Raw genomic sequence first — 16,945 nt, 5'->3', positions numbered from 1 at the left:
TAGAAGTGCTTAGCCTCACACAGTGTTTTAAGCAAATTGTGGCAACACTTGAGCTCACCACAGTATCAGCAGGTCGTGGCTACAAAATTATTACAGAGTATAATATGTACTAAATTTTATCCAGTTACTCAATACTGCTTATTTACTGCAAATGGCACCGTGTATAAGTGTATGTGCATAAGTGTGATAAATATTAAATTTTTATAATTTGTATATATTTTATGGTAGTAAATGATAAAATAGACTAGTATCTATTTTACTACTAGTTTTGAAAAAACTAGTAGTTTTTTCAAATTGTCACCAATCTCCAAAATTTTCAGTATATTTATTGAAAAAAAAAATTCACACATAAGTAGGCATCTATAGTTGAAAACCTGTGTTGATCAAGCGTCAGCTGTACTTTGATTCAGACCTAGCCCTTCTTGTCTCTGGATCATGAAATAATGTTTCATGAAAAAACGTGAAATAACGTTTATTTTTAAAATGCTATGGCAACATTTTCATTTATGATTTTAAAAGTATATTTCATTGTAGAAATATAAAAACACATGAAATATTTAAAGAGAAGCTGGAAAGCACTCAGTTTTCTGTGTTTTCTTTTACATATGTTTATATTTGTATGCTGCCTTTTCCTTGTTGAATTATATATTGAAAAGCATCCTATGAAATGGAAAATTTGAGATGTCCATAATCTGCCCAATTCCTTAAGAAGCTACTTGTAAAAATTTTCCTGCTTTTCCTAGTTTTTTTTTCCTCTGGGACTACATATTTTTTATTGTGATCAGACTATGTATATTGTCAGTGATCTTTTCTTATCTAAGTGGCTAATCATTTTTGGCATTTTTAAAGTTTTCTGTAGGCATTTTAAGTGACTTTATCATCCACTAGATAGCATTTAACTTAAATATGGTTTCAATTTATGTTCCTCTAGCAGTATGAGTGCTTATTTGTCTTTTACATTTGATATCTGTTGAGTGCCACATATCTGTCTCCTACCATCAGAAGTGGCATTTGTTCCTTGTGGGACTTCCTTTTTGGATTATTGAATGTAGAACAAATCCAAGTGTTAACTAGCGGTTGTAGGAGGAAGTGGTGAGTCATAAAAATATGTTGATGGTAATATGTCTGTTGTAATTAAACCATTCTGAGAATACTGTACAGTCTTATTCTGATTTCTGGGTTTCAGCTTCCTCCAGATTAGGCCGAGCACTTGCTGAGCTATTTGGACTTCTTGTTAAACTTTGTGTGGGATCTCCTGTCCGCCAGAGAAGGAGCCATCATGCTGCCAGCACCACTACAGCACCGACACCTGCCGCACGATCAACAGCCTCAGCTCTCACTAAGCTCTTGACTAAGGGGTTATCTTGGCAGCCCCCACCATATACACCTACTCCCCGATTCAGGTGAAGTTCAGCTTGAGATTCAGGGACTAGAAAGTTACAATAAAAAATATGTAAGTTGTTCCTATACTACTTAAAATGGAGAGTGAGCCACTGAATTTGAGAGCTTGGAGGTCCCTTGTTTACTCTAGAAAATGAAGTGTAAGTTACTTGTTTTGGTTGTACCTAGTACAGAACATGGGTAATATTTTAAGTATTTACAGTCAAACTGCATTTCAGTGGTCTTATATAGGTAGTATCCCTTATCCAAAATGCTTGGGGCCAGAAAGTGTTTTGAATTTTGGAATTTTTTGGGTTTTGGAATATTTGCGGAATACTTATCAGTTGAGCATCTCTAATCTGAAATGCTCCCATGAACATGTACTTTGAGCGTCACGTCAGCAATCAAAAGTTTCAGATTTTGGAACATTTTGAATTTTCTGATAGGGATACTCATCCTGTATTCTTTAGTAGGTGGGAGGTGTCACTTCAGTGTGTAAATTTTACTCTTGCCTTTTACATGAATTTCCTATTGCTTCTGTCTCTGCTTTACAGAAGGTTAAAGTTTTGCCTTTTTTTCCACTTTCAGGCTGACATTCTTCATCTGTTCAGTTGGTTTCACATCCCCAATGCTGTTTGATGAGAGGAAGTATCCCTACCACCTCATGCTGCAAAAGTTTCTCTGCTCCGGAGGTCACAATGCTCTTTTTGAGTAAGGATCAAGTTGCTTCACAGAGGAGCATTTCTTGGAGTTTGGTCTTTGCTGTGTGCCTTCCCAGCCCACTGCTTTTAAGTACCCTATCTTGTAACAGTGGGATATATAGAAATAGCTATTGGTTGTATCCTTCAGGGTTCTGGGAAGTAGCCATGTTTGTCTCCATTTACCTTGGAGGGTAGGATTTAGCCTCCCCTAGAGTTGTGTTTGTAAGGGTCTCTGCTTTTTCTCATGTGGCTTCCAGTTCCAAGTACGGGTTTTTAAAATAGGTTTGTCTTTTTCTGTTGTTTCTCTGAATATAATTTTTCTGCTATTTTTGGTCAGATGATTTCAAGATGAGTTTCACTGGTTTAGGTTTTTTTTTTTTGAGATGGAGTCTGGCTCTGTCGCCCAGGCTGGAGTGCAGTGGCGCAAACTCAACTCACTGCAAGGTCCGCCTCCCGGGTTCATGCCATTCTCCTGTCTCAGCCTCCCGAGTAGCTGGGACTACAGGCGCCCGCCACCACGTCCAGCTAATTTTTGTATATTTAGTAGAGACGGGGTTTCACTGTGTTAGCCAGGATGGTCTCGATCTCCTGACCTCGTGATCCACCCACCTCAGCCTCCCAAAGTGCTGGGATTACAGGCGTGAGCCACCGCGCCCAGCTGGTTTAGGTTTTTAAGACTAAAAAGTAACGGAGGAGAGGCGGAACAAAAGAAAAAAATAGTATAGCTGAAAACTGTTGGACGGATTAGACGTAATAGCTCTAAGAAGAGGGACATGTAGGGCCAATATAGAGATTGGGGACCTTTTAGATGTAAACCCCCCTTGCCAGGGTAAAATACTAATATTCTGTCTACTTTTCCTTATTTGAATTTAGAACTTTCAACTGGGCTCTGTCCATGGGAGGTAAAGTTCCTGTTTCTGAGGGATTGGAACACTCAGACTTGCCTGATGGCACAGGAGAATTCCTAGATGCCTGGCTTATGCTGGTGGAGAAGATGGTGAATCCCACCACGGTGCTTGAATCTCCACATTCGCTGCCTGCCAAATTGCCTGGAGGTGTCCAGAACTTTCCCCAGTTCAGTGCACTGCGCTTCCTTGTGGTAACTCAGAAAGTGAGTATTCAGTATTCTAAAATCAAAAGGAATTTCTCATGCTAAGTAGTTCCCACTCTATTTTGTCCTGCTTAATGAAATAACATGCTTATTTAAGAACCACTGGATCCAACTCCCAGATAGGGCTGCCTTACGTAAGGGAATATAGACCATTTGAGAATTTTCCGTGATAAACACTTGAGCTGTAAATTTCAGATTGGTACTTGCATTAGGCTGTTCTTGCATTGCTATAAAGAAATACCTGAGACTGGGTAATTTATAAAGAAAAGATATTTAAGTGGCCCACAGTTCTGCAAGCTTTGGAAGCATGGTGCTAGCATCTGCTGGGCTTCTAGGGAGGCCTCAGGAAGTTCACAGTCATGGCGGAAGGTTAAGTGGGAGCTTGCATGTCACATGGCAGGAGCCAGGAGGTGGAGGGGGTGGTACACACTAACTCACTATCATGAAGACAACACTAAACAATGAGGGATCCACCCCCATGACCCAAACACCTCCAGCATTGGGGATTACAATTCAGCATGAGATTTGGGCAGAGCAAATATTCCAAACTATATCACTGCTTAAGGTTGAGTAAAATGCCTGTTCTCTGTGCCTCCTTAGACCTCCTCATGTTGGCCAATTGTTTTGTTGTTGGTACTAGTTGTGGAAGGACTGTTCCATAGGTCTTTAACTTAATCCTTCTGAGCTTTGAATTGAGGCCAAATGATTTTCACACACTTTTCAAATTACTTACAGGCAGCCTTTACTTGCATCAAAAACTTATGGAACCGGAAACCCCTGAAGGTATATGGTGGACGAATGGCTGAATCCATGCTGGCCATTCTATGCCACATCCTCCGAGGAGAACCTGTGATTCGAGAGAGACTAAGCAAGGAGAAGGAGGGGTCTCGAGGAGAAGAGGATACAGGGCAAGAGGAAGGTGGCTCCCGCCGGGAACCTCAAGTCAACCAGCAACAACTGCAACAGGTAGGGTACTGGCCTCACACTCCAGGGTCCAGACTTTGCACCCAATGGAGTGTGATGCTTATGGATTTTCTAAGCTCACATACCACTGAGTCCCTGGTCACATTAACCAGAAGACAGTTTAAATTTCCTCCTTCTCTTAGTATTTATTTTTTTTCTCCTGAGGAAAACTGGAGTATAGTCCTGATGCTCTGCACAGGTAATACTCCTTTCAAGCATGTTGATGAGTATTCTCAGTAGCCTCCTGCTGCCTCAGTGGAGGCAAACTGTCCTCAGTTACTTTCTGGTTAACCTGTAAAGAGAATGGATATTGTGAACCAGATTTATTCTCCAACAAGAGCTTTCTGAAACCTTAGTCACCTACAAAACTTTTGTTTTCACTTGCAAATAAAATGTATAAGGGGCATTTTAAAAATTGAGAGGCCAGAAAGAGGGGAGGGGAAAGGCATGTAAAGTCCTGCCACTTCCATCTCAAAGAGCATTTTAAGATTTTCTTCCTGGAGTTTGTATGTATGTGTGTTAGCTTTTATGTCTGGAGTCCTGTTCAAATCTGTCTACTATATACACTTGTCCCGTTTTTTATCATTAAAGTAATAAATACTCTCATTACCAAATTTGGAAAATACAAGACTTTTAAAAGGCATTCGTAATTTTATCACACAAGATAGTCATTGTCTCCTTTTTCAGTCAGTCTTGTGCCTAATTTTTACGTCGTTAACATCAAATAATACATATACTTGTATTGCTGTTATCAAGAACTTTTTTTTACTAATTGGTCATTCTTTTATTGTTGGATGCTAATTTTCTTACAGTTTGATGTTTTAACACTGTGTTGTATAGTTTCCTTACGTACCAATCCTTACATACATCTCATGATTATTGCCTGGTAGTAGAATAACTAGGTCAGTTTTTCAGGCACTTGCTCTGTTACCAGTTTGTTTTCCAGAAAGTTGGGACCAATTTATACTTCTTTGTATGAGTCTCAATCTTTTAATTATAATAACCCTGTTAATCATAATAGCCATGCATCCCCCCCCTAACTTTCTTAGAGGATGAAATCGAGAATCTTCTTGGCTCCTTACCCAATGTGTAGCTTAGAATGCTATAGAAGCACCAAACAGAAACGATTGTTCATTTTACCTAATTGCCCTAGCTCATAAATGCTCTCAGCCCAGATGAAGTTAGAAAAAGTTATTTCCATCTTGAAAAGGTTCCTTCCTTTTAAAAATGTATTTGGATTTCCGTTATGTGATTCTGAGCCCTTGCATTCTTTATGTAGCTCATGGACATGGGCTTCACAAGGGAACATGCAATGGAGGCACTGTTGAACACCAGCACCATGGAGCAGGCCACAGAGTACCTTTTAACCCACCCTCCTCCAATCATGGGAGGAGTTGTTCGGGTAAGTTGGCTCAGGAGCAGTGATTTTCCAGGATATTGGTTTGACTGCTGAAGTCCTTTTTCCCCTTATTATTCTGTCATTGGTCTTCCTTTCTATAAACTGCTTCTCATTTTCAGACATGTCCATGCCAGTATTTTCTTTTCGTAATAACAGAAGTTTTCTATCCCCCAGCAATACAAATTACTATACTTTGTTTGCAGAAGAACCCCCAGTCACAAAACAATAGAAGAGGCACACTTTTCTAAGATGTAGAATAGATGATCACACTGTAAGCCTCCTTCCTATACTTAGTTTTACGTGTGATTTTCCTCATCTGTTCTTGTTTGTAGTAACCACATAAGCCTGATAGGGTTTGACTTATACAAGAGCAGCATTTTGAGGCCCTTCCTCTCTCTTTAGCTTGAGCACAAGATGTCTGATTCCCTGTGAGTTGCAGTGGTCTTGTTGGGTTTCTTTGTTTTGAGTGTGTATCCTTACTGGATATTCTCTTAACACTCTAGGATCTCAGCATGTCTGAAGAGGACCAGATGATGAGAGCAATTGCTATGTCTCTGGGACAGGATATTCCAATGGATCAAAGGGCAGAGTCACCTGAGGTAACTATAGGACACTGCATCCTAAAGGGCTTGGCACATGAATCTTAGTATTCTGTGAACATTCTGCTAGTATTGCAAACTAATTGATAGAATTCAAATCTAAAGGAAGACATGAGAAGAGTACTAATTCATCCCAGCTTTGCCATCCATTATTGAGCTACCTTGTATTGACCTGAAGCTTTAAGGGAGGCATATGAAGCATTAATCTTTATTGTCAAATAAGAGACCCAAAGTGTACTCAGTAGTGCCATTAGGCCGAACTTGGCTGTATATTTCTAGGTGACAGTTACTTTAATTTTCCCTGCTGGCACAGAATATAGAACAGTGTCTAGAAATGATTTTGCGGGAGGTAGTATAGAATGCTACAAGTGACTTGACAGTGAAAGTTGTTTGAAGTGTCCCTCCCTTCTACCTTCCCTGTCTTGCCTTAAACTTTGTGGCTGCCACATCCTGGATGAAAGTATCAACTGCTTGAGGAGAAGGTTGAGGGTAATCATATGGTAGAGCAAAAACATTCTCAGAGTCTCTCTTATCTTTCCTCCTTCACCTCTCCTGTGTATTATTCACACTTCCTTCCCTGCTTCCAGGAAGTTGCTTGCCGGAAGGAGGAAGAGGAACGGAAAGCTCGGGAAAAGCAGGAAGAGGAAGAGGCTAAATGTCTAGAGAAGTTCCAGGATGCTGACCCGTTGGAACAAGATGAGCTCCACACTTTCACAGATACCATGTTGCCAGGCTGCTTCCACCTTCTTGATGAGCTGCCAGACACAGTATACCGTGTGTGTGACCTGATCATGACAGCAATCAAACGTAATGGAGCAGATTATCGTGACATGATTCTGAAGCAAGTAGTCAATCAGGTGAGCTCTCAAGGGGTCAGAAGAGGGGGAGTATGTGAAGTGGTTTGCCTGCCTGTGTCAAAACCTGATTTCTGAAAAATCAGCATATTTTCATTCTACCTGATATGGGTATATTCTCTATTTGGATTCTTTCGATCTGGTAATCCTGAAACAGTGTGTTAACTACATTGCACACACAAAAATGTCTTTAGAAGGGAAAAACAAAGCTCTCCTTTTCTACTTTTCTCTTAAAATGTCTAAAATGTGCCTCACCCTTGAGTCAGGTTCGTCCCCTGGACTAATACTGAATAAATGTTTTTTCCTATGTAACAGCCACTTGAACAACTGAGTCCCCATCCTGATGAATACTTGTGACCTGATATTTGTCCTCTTTTTCTTTTCTCTCTTTATGAAATTATGCTAATTATAGAAGTGGGATAAGAAAGAAATTACCTTAAATCCCCACACCCAGATAGCCAGTTAACATTTCGATTGTATTTAAGTTAGTGGAATCTTGTTTTATGTAATGTTTCATTCTAGAAGCAGGGAAAGAAATTTAAAAAGGGAAAACTTTTTTCTGGGCTTTGTAAAATAGAACTTGAATGCACAAGAACACAAGTAAAGGAAAACTGGATAAAACATTTTTTCACAGAAAGTTTTAGTGTCTATTTTTTAACAATAATTCTGAGAGAAAGAGATACAATGAAAGATTGCTGATGGAAGTATAAGTTGATAGAACCTTTTTGGGGTTGACTGTATGCACCAGGAAGTTTTAAAATACTCATTTCCTTTAACTTAGATTTTAGGCTGCTTATAGTCTAGCCTAATAAAGTAATTGTTTAGTGGTGATCCTTTAGTAGCATACATCTTTTGATATGGATTCTAAATCCCTATGGTAAATATGTTAGATTTACCTACCTTTCTTTAGTGAATGTGTTGGAGGCAGAGGGAGTATTTTAAAAGGTTGAGAATATTTTCAGAAACCTCATCTTGCTCTGCGGTTCCGTGACTTAACCCTTTTTTTGCTTTTCTAGGTGTGGGAAGCTGCTGATGTATTGATCAAAGCTGCTCTTCCCCTGACAACAAGTGACACAAAAACCGTGTCAGAGTGGATAAGTCAGATGGCCACACTGCCCCAGGCCTCCAATTTGGCTACTAGAATCTTGCTTTTAACGCTACTTTTTGAGGTAAGATTTAGATCTTTGGGGCCTTGTAATTCATTCATGAAAGAATTATCAAACACTTAACATATATGAGGCATTGAAGACGATAAAGCGAAGAATAAGGCATGAGTCCTGCATTTCATGAGCCCAGTTTCTGATAGGCTGAAATGCATATAATTACGTATAAAATACAGCATTCTGTGTTAGAATGATAACAGTTTTATCTGGGTTTAGGAAAGTCGTATGCATCACTTTGGATTCATGTGAGAAGGGCTTCTGAGAACAAGCATTAATTGAATTGAGTCAGAATTGTGAGGTGGTAGTTTAAAAGAAAAGTATTTAAATTACTAACAGAGCTTGGTCATAGAATATTTTTTGCTCTTCTGAGGAAACCTAACTGGTAGCCACATAGTAGAGTAGGGTATGCAAATTGGATGTGGTCAATATTGAGGGTAATAGACATTAGATGAAATCAGATTCCTCTCTCTTTTCCTTGCCTATTTAGTCAGCAGATTATTTGAGGCAAGAGAGTGGTTTGGGCAAGACCTGATCCAACCAACGTAGGAACTAGGAGGCAATTGACCTTGGACAAATGACTTCATTTGTGGCTCATTATCTTTAAAACCTGAACTTAATGAACTGAACCCTTTACATACAGCAAACTCAGGGGATAAATCCAATATAAGAGTCAAACTGTGTAACAGCTGTCTTGGGGGTTTCCTTTATCATGGAAGTGATAACTCTTACTGTAGCACTTTGTAAATAGATACTTGTGGGAAAGTTTTCAGAGTACTAAAGAGAGAATCATTCATGGACCCCCATCTAAAACAAATCGCAAGTAACAGTCTTGTATTTTCTTTTAGTGTTTTTTCCTGTTCATTTAAGCAATTGGGATAAGACTGTATAGAAAGTTTTATATTCTTTTTGTTAAGTACTATGACTATTTTCCCATTTGCTATATACATTACTCCACCTTTTGAATGTTCTCTAATTTATTTAAATAATTACCTATCCTTGGACATTTACTTCCAGTGATTTCCTGTTAAAAGTAACACTTTGGTGTAGCCCCAGTAAGACGAACCATTAACTGTGTTTAATTATTCCATTTTCCTTGAAAGATTATAAAATTTCTCTGTAAATCTAAAGCTTTACAACTTCAACATAGTTAGACTGCACAACCTTGGTGATAAACCATTTCCATATTAAGCATATACATTAGTGCCAGGCACTGGGTACTTTATATTAATATATAAAACCTCAATCATCACAATTATTCTGAAGGTAAAAATTATTTCCTCTGACCCATGAGGAAACCAAAGCCTAGAAAATTTAACACATCTTAGATTACACAACTGGTAAATGGTAAGAGGTAAAATTTGAACTCAACCAATTCTATTATTATTTACCCTTATGTTCCCCTTCCCTATCCCATGCTAATCTTTGTTACTGAGTAGAAATTGGTATCTGGTTGTTGTTTTTTTTCCCTTTGATCTATCAGGAGTTGAAGCTACCTTGTGCTTGGGTGGTTGAATCAAGTGGCATCCTTAATGTCCTAATCAAACTCTTGGAAGTGGTTCAGCCCTGCCTCCAGGCAGCCAAGGAGCAGAAGGAAGTCCAGACCCCAAAGTGAGTAACCCTATATCTACCCTAGTTTCGTTTCTATTTCCCTGGGACATGGGCCTGAATCAGGCACTCTTCTGGGGCATGTATGGGGCAAATTTGTGGTACTTCTGTAGTTTTAAAATTATAAAGGAAGCATCTGATGAAATTAAGATATATTTTCCCAATTCGTGCAGGTTTCTTGCTTTCCCAAAACAGATCATTTTTCTTTTTTAGGTGGATCACACCAGTGTTGCTCCTGATTGATTTCTATGAAAAGACAGCCATCTCCTCAAAAAGGAGAGCCCAGATGACTAAGGTGTGTAATGTAGTATGTATGACTGCAGGACGGTTTAGCTTCCTGAGGCAAGAGTAGACCAGAAGCGAATATGAGAGAGTAGTGAAGAATATAGAAGTCTCTGACCAATGTATAAATCTCTTAAGGGATTTTCATAGCTAGGTTTCTCTTCTGAATAATTTACTCTGGAAGTAAATTTTGAAGGAGTGTGCTATCTCCAGAGGAGGAGCGGCTTTTCTGTTATGTAAGGGACTGAGTATACAGCAATCCTTCCAAAAAGCAAACACTCCTTAGATGAAGATTATTGTGCCACATCATCTCACTACCTTCTTGGAAACAGAATTTTTGTTTCAGTACATCTCAGGTGAACATTCCCCTTTTAGGGAAAATCAGTAGAAACAAAAGGAAAGTAGAAAATGGCAAGATAAGGGACTGTAGATAGTTTTTTTGTCTAGGAAAAGTATCTTAGTCCGTTTTGCTGTTGCTATAACGTAATACCACGGACTAATTTATAAACCATAGGCTGGGCACTGTAGGCTCACGTCTGCAATCCCAGCACTTTGGGAGGCTGAGACAGGTAGATTACTTGAGTTCAGGAGTTCAAGACCAGCTTGGGCAACACATAGTGAAACCCCATCTCTCCAAAAAATACAAAAATTAACCAGGCATAGTGGTGCGTGCCTATGGTCCCAGCTACTCAGGTGGCTGAGGTGGGGAGATCACTTGAGCCCGGGAGGCAGAGGTTGCAGTGAACCGAGCCGGCATCGCGTCACTGCACTCCAGCCTAGGTGACAGAGTCAGACCCTGTCTCCAAAAAAAATATTTAATATAAACTGTACAAGTTTATTTGGCTCATAGTTCTAGAGGCTGATCTAAGGGACCACATCTGGTGACAGCCTTAGTGCTGCATCCTTCTATTGCAGAAGGTGGAAGAGCAAGAGGTGTCCAAACTCGCTTTTATAACCAACCCAGTCACAATAACTAACCCAGTCCGTGGATAATGACATTAATCCATTCATGAGGGGCGGAGTCCCCATGACCTAATATTATCTTTTATTAGGCCCCACCTCCCAGCACTGTTAAATTAGGGGTTAAGTTTTCAACACCTGAACTTTAGAAGACATGTTTTTAAGCGTGTAGCAGAGAGACTAAGGAATGTGAGAGTAAATGCATATGAAAAATTTTCTTTTGGTTTTTAAAATTTATTGTCCAGTATATTTCTTTTTCCTGGGTGAGTTTTAGCAGTGAACACTGATGAAGTTACTATTTCTTCTAATCAACCTTGAAAGAAATACAAAGAAACTTTGTACTTTTATGTTTAGTACCTGCAATCCAACAGCAACAACTGGCGCTGGTTTGATGATCGCTCTGGGCGTTGGTGTAGTTACAGTGCAAGCAACAATAGCACTATTGATTCTGCCTGGAAATCTGGAGAGACAAGCGTGCGATTCACTGCAGGCCGAAGAAGATACACGGTGCAATTCACTACAATGGTGCAGGTACATGCTCACTCACCAAGCTTGTCTAACCCGTGGACCACAGGCCACATATGGCTCAGGATGTCTTTGAATGCAGCCCAACACCACACATTGAGGTTTTTTTGTCGTTGTTCTTTTTAGCTTATCAAATATCGTTAGTGTAGTTTATGTGTGGCCCAAGACAATTCTTCTTCCAGTGTGGTCCAGGGAAGCCAAAAGATTGGACACCCCTACTGTAAACTTTATCAAAAAGAGGGGTATGTGTTTTGGTTTTCTTCTTTCTGAACCAGCATTCCTAACGTGTTAGGAGGAGGAGAGTTACCATTACCTAATTAAGTATAGATTTCAGAAAATCGAGTCTTCCTAAGGTCATTGATTAGACCTTGGGTCTGTAGCAATTTGATACTATCCCTCTTATAAATGATTTTAAGTGTTTAGTCAAGGACTAGGGAGTGGTTAGGGATGGTATTTGCTCTGTTGGAAGGTTTACAGTTCATTATAAGGCCTTGTGTATGCCACTTGCCTTCTGGGGACTTTCAGGTTTTTTCTCTGTAAATGATAAAGGTGGGATAAATTGCCAGAGTTCCTTCCTGTTGTAGCATTTTACCTGGGAGATGTCCCTCCCCTCCCCCACCTTTATAATTCGTTTTTGGTAGAGGTTTTTTTAATGTCTGTTTGAATTCCTAGGTTAATGAGGAAACAGGGAACCGACGCCCTGTGATGCTGACTCTCCTCAGGGTACCTCGGCTGAATAAAAATTCAAAAAACAGCAATGGACAGGAACTAGAGAAGACGCTGGAAGAAAGCAAAGAAATGGATATCAAACGTAAAGAAAATAAAGGCAATGGTATGTACCAAGAGTGTTTTACCTAAAGCTAATGTGCCTTTGTGGCTTAAGGTCTGGCCAATTTCATTGTGAGTTATTTTCATCAGCTTGATTAACAGATTAAAGATACGTAGGCCTCCCTTTTGCTTTTTCACCTGATCTTAAAATTGGTGTTTGGCATGCTTCTCTTAATAGGACCCAAGTGCTTGGCCAGTTACTTAGGAGGGAGGCATGGGAGGAAATAAACATCAAGTTAAACTGTCTAAAACTGTTATTTTCCCGTTTTATAGATACCCCTTTGGCCCTAGAGAGTACAAACACTGAAAAGGAGACAAGCCTGGAGGAAACAAAAATCGGGGAGATCCTGATCCAGGGCTTGACAGAAGATATGGTGACTGTTTTAATCCGGGCCTGCGTGAGCATGCTGGGAGTCCCTGTGGACCCAGATACTTTGCATGCCACCCTTCGTCTCTGTCTGAGGCTCACCCGGGACCACAAATATGCCATGATGTTTGCAGAACTGAAGAGTACCCGCATGATCTTGAATTTGACCCAGAACTCAGGCTTCAATGGGTTTACTCCCCTGGTCACCCTTCTCTTAAGACACATCATTGAGGACCCCTGTACCCTTCGTCATACCATGGAAAAGGTGAGTGTGTTTTGTATCAGATTCTGGTTTAGCTTTACATCATACCTTTGTTCTCCTTGGTCTGAGAACAAATAGACTTCTGGTTCTTCTTAGGGTATATAGCTAGATATGTATACTGTATACTCCGCCCAAGAGAATTTTCCAACTCTATGCTTGGGAGCTTGCTTAGGTATGGTAGGATGATCCTATTGCAAGAAAGTCCTCTCCAGCAATCTGGTTTTCTTTTTTTCTTTTCTTTTTTTAATCTAGGTTTCATTAAGCAAGCCAAAAACCGTTAGTAAAGAACTGGGATACCTTCCCCCAAGTTCATACCTTCAGAATCATTCCTTTGTAGGAGTACCTCTCAGGTGTTCAGCCAAGAGCCTATTCTCAAAACACTGTATTTTGGAATATAAAAGTATAGTTAAAGCTTTTTGAATGTTTGTAATCTGCCAGGCACTGTGATAGACACTTAACAAATACCCATTGTGCAGATCAGAAAACAGGTTATTATATTTTAGGAAACTTACAAACCAGTGGAAGAAATAGCAATGTACTTATAAAAAATAAAAACATTTGTAAAGTTAAGACAGTAGTCTGGGTGTGGTGGCTCATGCCTCTAATCCCAGCACTTTGGGAGGCAGGTAGATAACCTGAGGTCAGAAGTTCAAGACTAGGTGGGTGTGGTGGCACGCACCTGTAATCCCAGCTACTTGGGAGGCAGAGGTTGCAGTGAGCCGAGATGGTGCCATTGCTCCCCAGCCTGGGTGACAGAGCAGCGAGACTCTGTCTCAAAAGAAAAAAAAAAGAAGACAACAGTGGAGGGTTGAGGGGCAAATGTCCTAGTAGAGAGGCTTTTCCTCCTCAGTACTTAATACAAAATACTTTCTTCTGCTGATTCTTTGTCATCAGTAATGACTGTTAATAGACTTTGCTTCCATTTTCCTCTCTTGGGACATTGTTTCCCGCATTTACAAGCAGTGTTGCAATATGCGTTTTTGTGCCTAACTTTGTTCATGTTTAAGATCGTTACTTAGAGATTTTTAGTAATTGGATCAAAAGGCATTACAAGTATTTTTTAACTTGCTTGCCAGAAAAGTGGTATCAGTTTTTGTATATCTGAGTATACATTTTAGATTCTTCAGACAGTTCTTTACACAGCCTGCTTGATTTCACCTCACGTGTGCCAAATCAAGAGAAAGAGAGCTGTTAAAGGTAGCTTGTATGGTGATCCACAGTCCAGGAGATAACCCAGCAGGGAAGGAACAACTATATACAACTAAATTCTGATTTTAGAAACTTGAAATGCTTGAAACGCTTTCTATAAAGAAATGTTTAAAAGTTACAGGTTCAAAGTGCTAGGAGAAAGTGTAGGTCCTCATTGGATGAGGGAAAACTTTTAAAGTTTTAACTTTAGGTAAATTATAGTTGGGGTGTGGGAAACAAAGGAACATCAGTGACAGTCTGAATGTATCAAGATGGCAAAATGTAAAGTCTTGGTGCTATTCATTGCTAGTACAGGTGTGGAAAACCAGGCATACTCTTAACTTTCGGTAGGAGTGGAAATTGGTGTAGCCACATCGGAGGGCAATTTGGTACTCTTGGTCTAAGATATCCTTTGACCTAGAAATTCTATGGCTAAGAATTTATCTGATAACTAACATCAAGTATACCAAGATGCATATATAAGAGTATTCACTGTGGAACTGCTTGTAATATCAAGAAACTAGAGGTCTAATGTCCAGCAGTAGGGGGCTGGATAAATTATGGCTTATCCTTAATATTGAAATTAAACTTTTCTGTGTTTATTAAATGGAAATTATTTTATAATTACGGCCAGACAGGCAAGATACAGAGGGTATAATGTGCTAAAGGGCATGATTGATTTGGTTAAAAAAACAAAAAACAAAAAAAAACAAAAACATTAAGATACCAAAAGATGTTTTTCATTGTGAGCATGTAGTTTGTGAAATAACAGATAATGGAAAATAATACAATTGAGTTATTTTCTTCGTGCTTTCATGGATTTTTCCATTATTAACAAGCAATTTTATGAGAAGAGCAGAAGCATAGCTATATGTAAGCCCTATGTTATCAAGACAAACAATATATAAATAGTTCAGTATCTCCAGTGGCTATCATTATCTCAGACTGATGGTTGACTTTGAGGCGTAAAGAAAATATTTAATTGTGTTCCTGTACACTAAGTGGATTACAGTGTTACATGTTTTTGAACCATTCTGGTTTAAAATTGTGACAGCGTTTGGAGAGGCTCAGGAGCTGACACTTTAATGTGGAAGTTATGTGGGGTTTATAGTCTTGACACATCTCCCAGTTTCTATAAAGATCACATGCAGTCTGGTCTAATAGTTGATAGTTTTGAGACACGCTGCAACTTTTTTATAAGCCAGGTTTTTTGAATCAAGAAGGGATGGGACGGGACTTAAAAATAAAATGTCATTCTCCCAAAAATCAAAAGCTTTTAGTCTTGGTAACTCTTCTTGACTGCAGTTGTATTTTTAGAAAGTAGTGTTTAATCGACAGTGTTTCTTTCTCTCTTTACTAGGTTGTTCGCTCAGCAGCTACAAGTGGAGCTGGTAGCACTACCTCTGGTGTTGTGTCTGGCAGCCTCGGCTCTCGGGAGATCAACTACATCCTTCGTGTCCTTGGGCCAGCCGCATGCCGCAATCCAGACATATTCACAGAAGTGGCCAACTGCTGTATCCGCATCGCCCTTCCTGCCCCTCGAGGCTCAGGAACTGGTAAGTTTCGCTTGCTCCTGGCCTTTGATATTAAGTTTGTGGCCTGGTATAAATACAGAAATTTATTTATGAGGAGGTCTGTAACTTGAAGAGCCTCCTTAGGCAAGTATTAGGACATTTGCTGGCTAATTGATCGTTTGGGTCAATTTAGTAGGTACTTCAGTAGCTTCTCTGGGCCTTGCCCTGTTGTAATCCCTGCCAGAGACACTGAGGACTCATTCATTCTAGTCCTTCACTTCAAAGAGCTCATTTTGGTGGGGCAGTAGGCTTTACATATAGTTAATGGTTTACAAATCAAGTGATAATTAAGGGTTAAATGGATGTATGTCTCGTGTAACACAGTGGGAAATAGACGTCATCTGTGTATTCCTGCCAAGAAATGTTTGATCTGTATTTAATTATGAGGAAACAATTAGATAAATACAAATTGTGAGATGTTCTATATAAGACAACTGGCCTAGACTCTTCAAAAATATTAATGTTATGAAAGAAAAAATACAGGATCATTTCTTCTAGAGAAAAGTAGACTAGAGAGATAATCACCACCAGCCTTGGTTGGGCTGTGGATCCAGATAAAAGATTTGGAGAAATTTGAGTGCTATGTATTAGGTAATGTAATTGTATCTGTTAAATTTGGGGGGTATTATAATGGTATTGCAGTTTTGTATAAAAATACCCTTGATCTCCCCTCTGCTGACTTTTTTGGTAATAAAAAAGAAAATATATGTCCTTGATCTTAGGAGCTACAAGTAGATGTATTTAGGAGTAGTCACTTGGTAATTCTGGATGAAAAGTATATAGATGTTTATTATACTATTCGAACTTTTCTGTAGGTTTGTTGGATTTGTTTTTTTTTTTTTTTTTTTTTTAATAAAACGTTGGGAAGGGGATGAAATTATTTTGGAAGTTCCAGCTATGTGCCTGCCCCTGTGCTGGGCATTTCTCAGTTATATCTTCATTTAATCCTCAGAATAAATTTGAAGAGTGAGAAAATTGAGGTTTGTTGAATTAACAACTGGATTTCAAAACCAGTTTTCTCTAACTCAAGCCTTTACTATTTGGTACTGCTATATTAAATCCTGTGGAATTTAAGGAAAGTATAAACCAGGTTTTATAGTAGAGTACTTGAACATTAATTGAAAATGGTCTCCTATCTCAAGCCTTGTATATTACACATGCCCCCTTCTGAGTCTTTATTAGTA

The 16,945-nt window shown here is 39.3% G+C and overlaps 1 protein-coding gene across 30 annotated transcripts in view; it reads left to right on the top strand.

Annotated features, from left to right (window-relative positions):
• Nucleotides 1–16,945, top strand: part of HUWE1 (HECT, UBA and WWE domain containing E3 ubiquitin protein ligase 1) — a 154,084-nt gene that overhangs the window by 92,876 nt on the left and 44,263 nt on the right. For all 30 annotated transcript variants that reach the window (XM_031006086.3, XM_063702832.1, XM_063702831.1 and 27 more), the window contains 14 exons: nucleotides 1,187–1,403; nucleotides 1,969–2,091; nucleotides 2,955–3,192; nucleotides 3,928–4,158; nucleotides 5,435–5,557; nucleotides 6,058–6,153; nucleotides 6,741–7,010; nucleotides 8,024–8,176; nucleotides 9,651–9,778; nucleotides 9,989–10,070; nucleotides 11,372–11,548; nucleotides 12,215–12,374; nucleotides 12,644–13,002; nucleotides 15,548–15,743. In XM_031006086.3, the coding sequence (XP_030861946.2) occupies nucleotides 1,187–1,403; nucleotides 1,969–2,091; nucleotides 2,955–3,192; nucleotides 3,928–4,158; nucleotides 5,435–5,557; nucleotides 6,058–6,153; nucleotides 6,741–7,010; nucleotides 8,024–8,176; nucleotides 9,651–9,778; nucleotides 9,989–10,070; nucleotides 11,372–11,548; nucleotides 12,215–12,374; nucleotides 12,644–13,002; nucleotides 15,548–15,743 (2,553 nt within the window). The remainder of the gene's footprint in view (nucleotides 1–1,186; nucleotides 1,404–1,968; nucleotides 2,092–2,954; nucleotides 3,193–3,927; nucleotides 4,159–5,434; nucleotides 5,558–6,057; nucleotides 6,154–6,740; nucleotides 7,011–8,023; nucleotides 8,177–9,650; nucleotides 9,779–9,988; nucleotides 10,071–11,371; nucleotides 11,549–12,214; nucleotides 12,375–12,643; nucleotides 13,003–15,547; nucleotides 15,744–16,945) is intronic.

This window comes from Gorilla gorilla, chromosome X (assembly GCF_029281585.2).
Source record: "Gorilla gorilla gorilla isolate KB3781 chromosome X, NHGRI_mGorGor1-v2.1_pri, whole genome shotgun sequence".
NCBI classification, from domain to species: Eukaryota; Metazoa; Chordata; class Mammalia; order Primates; family Hominidae; genus Gorilla; species Gorilla gorilla.
This window is presented reverse-complemented; position numbering and strand designations above follow the sequence as displayed.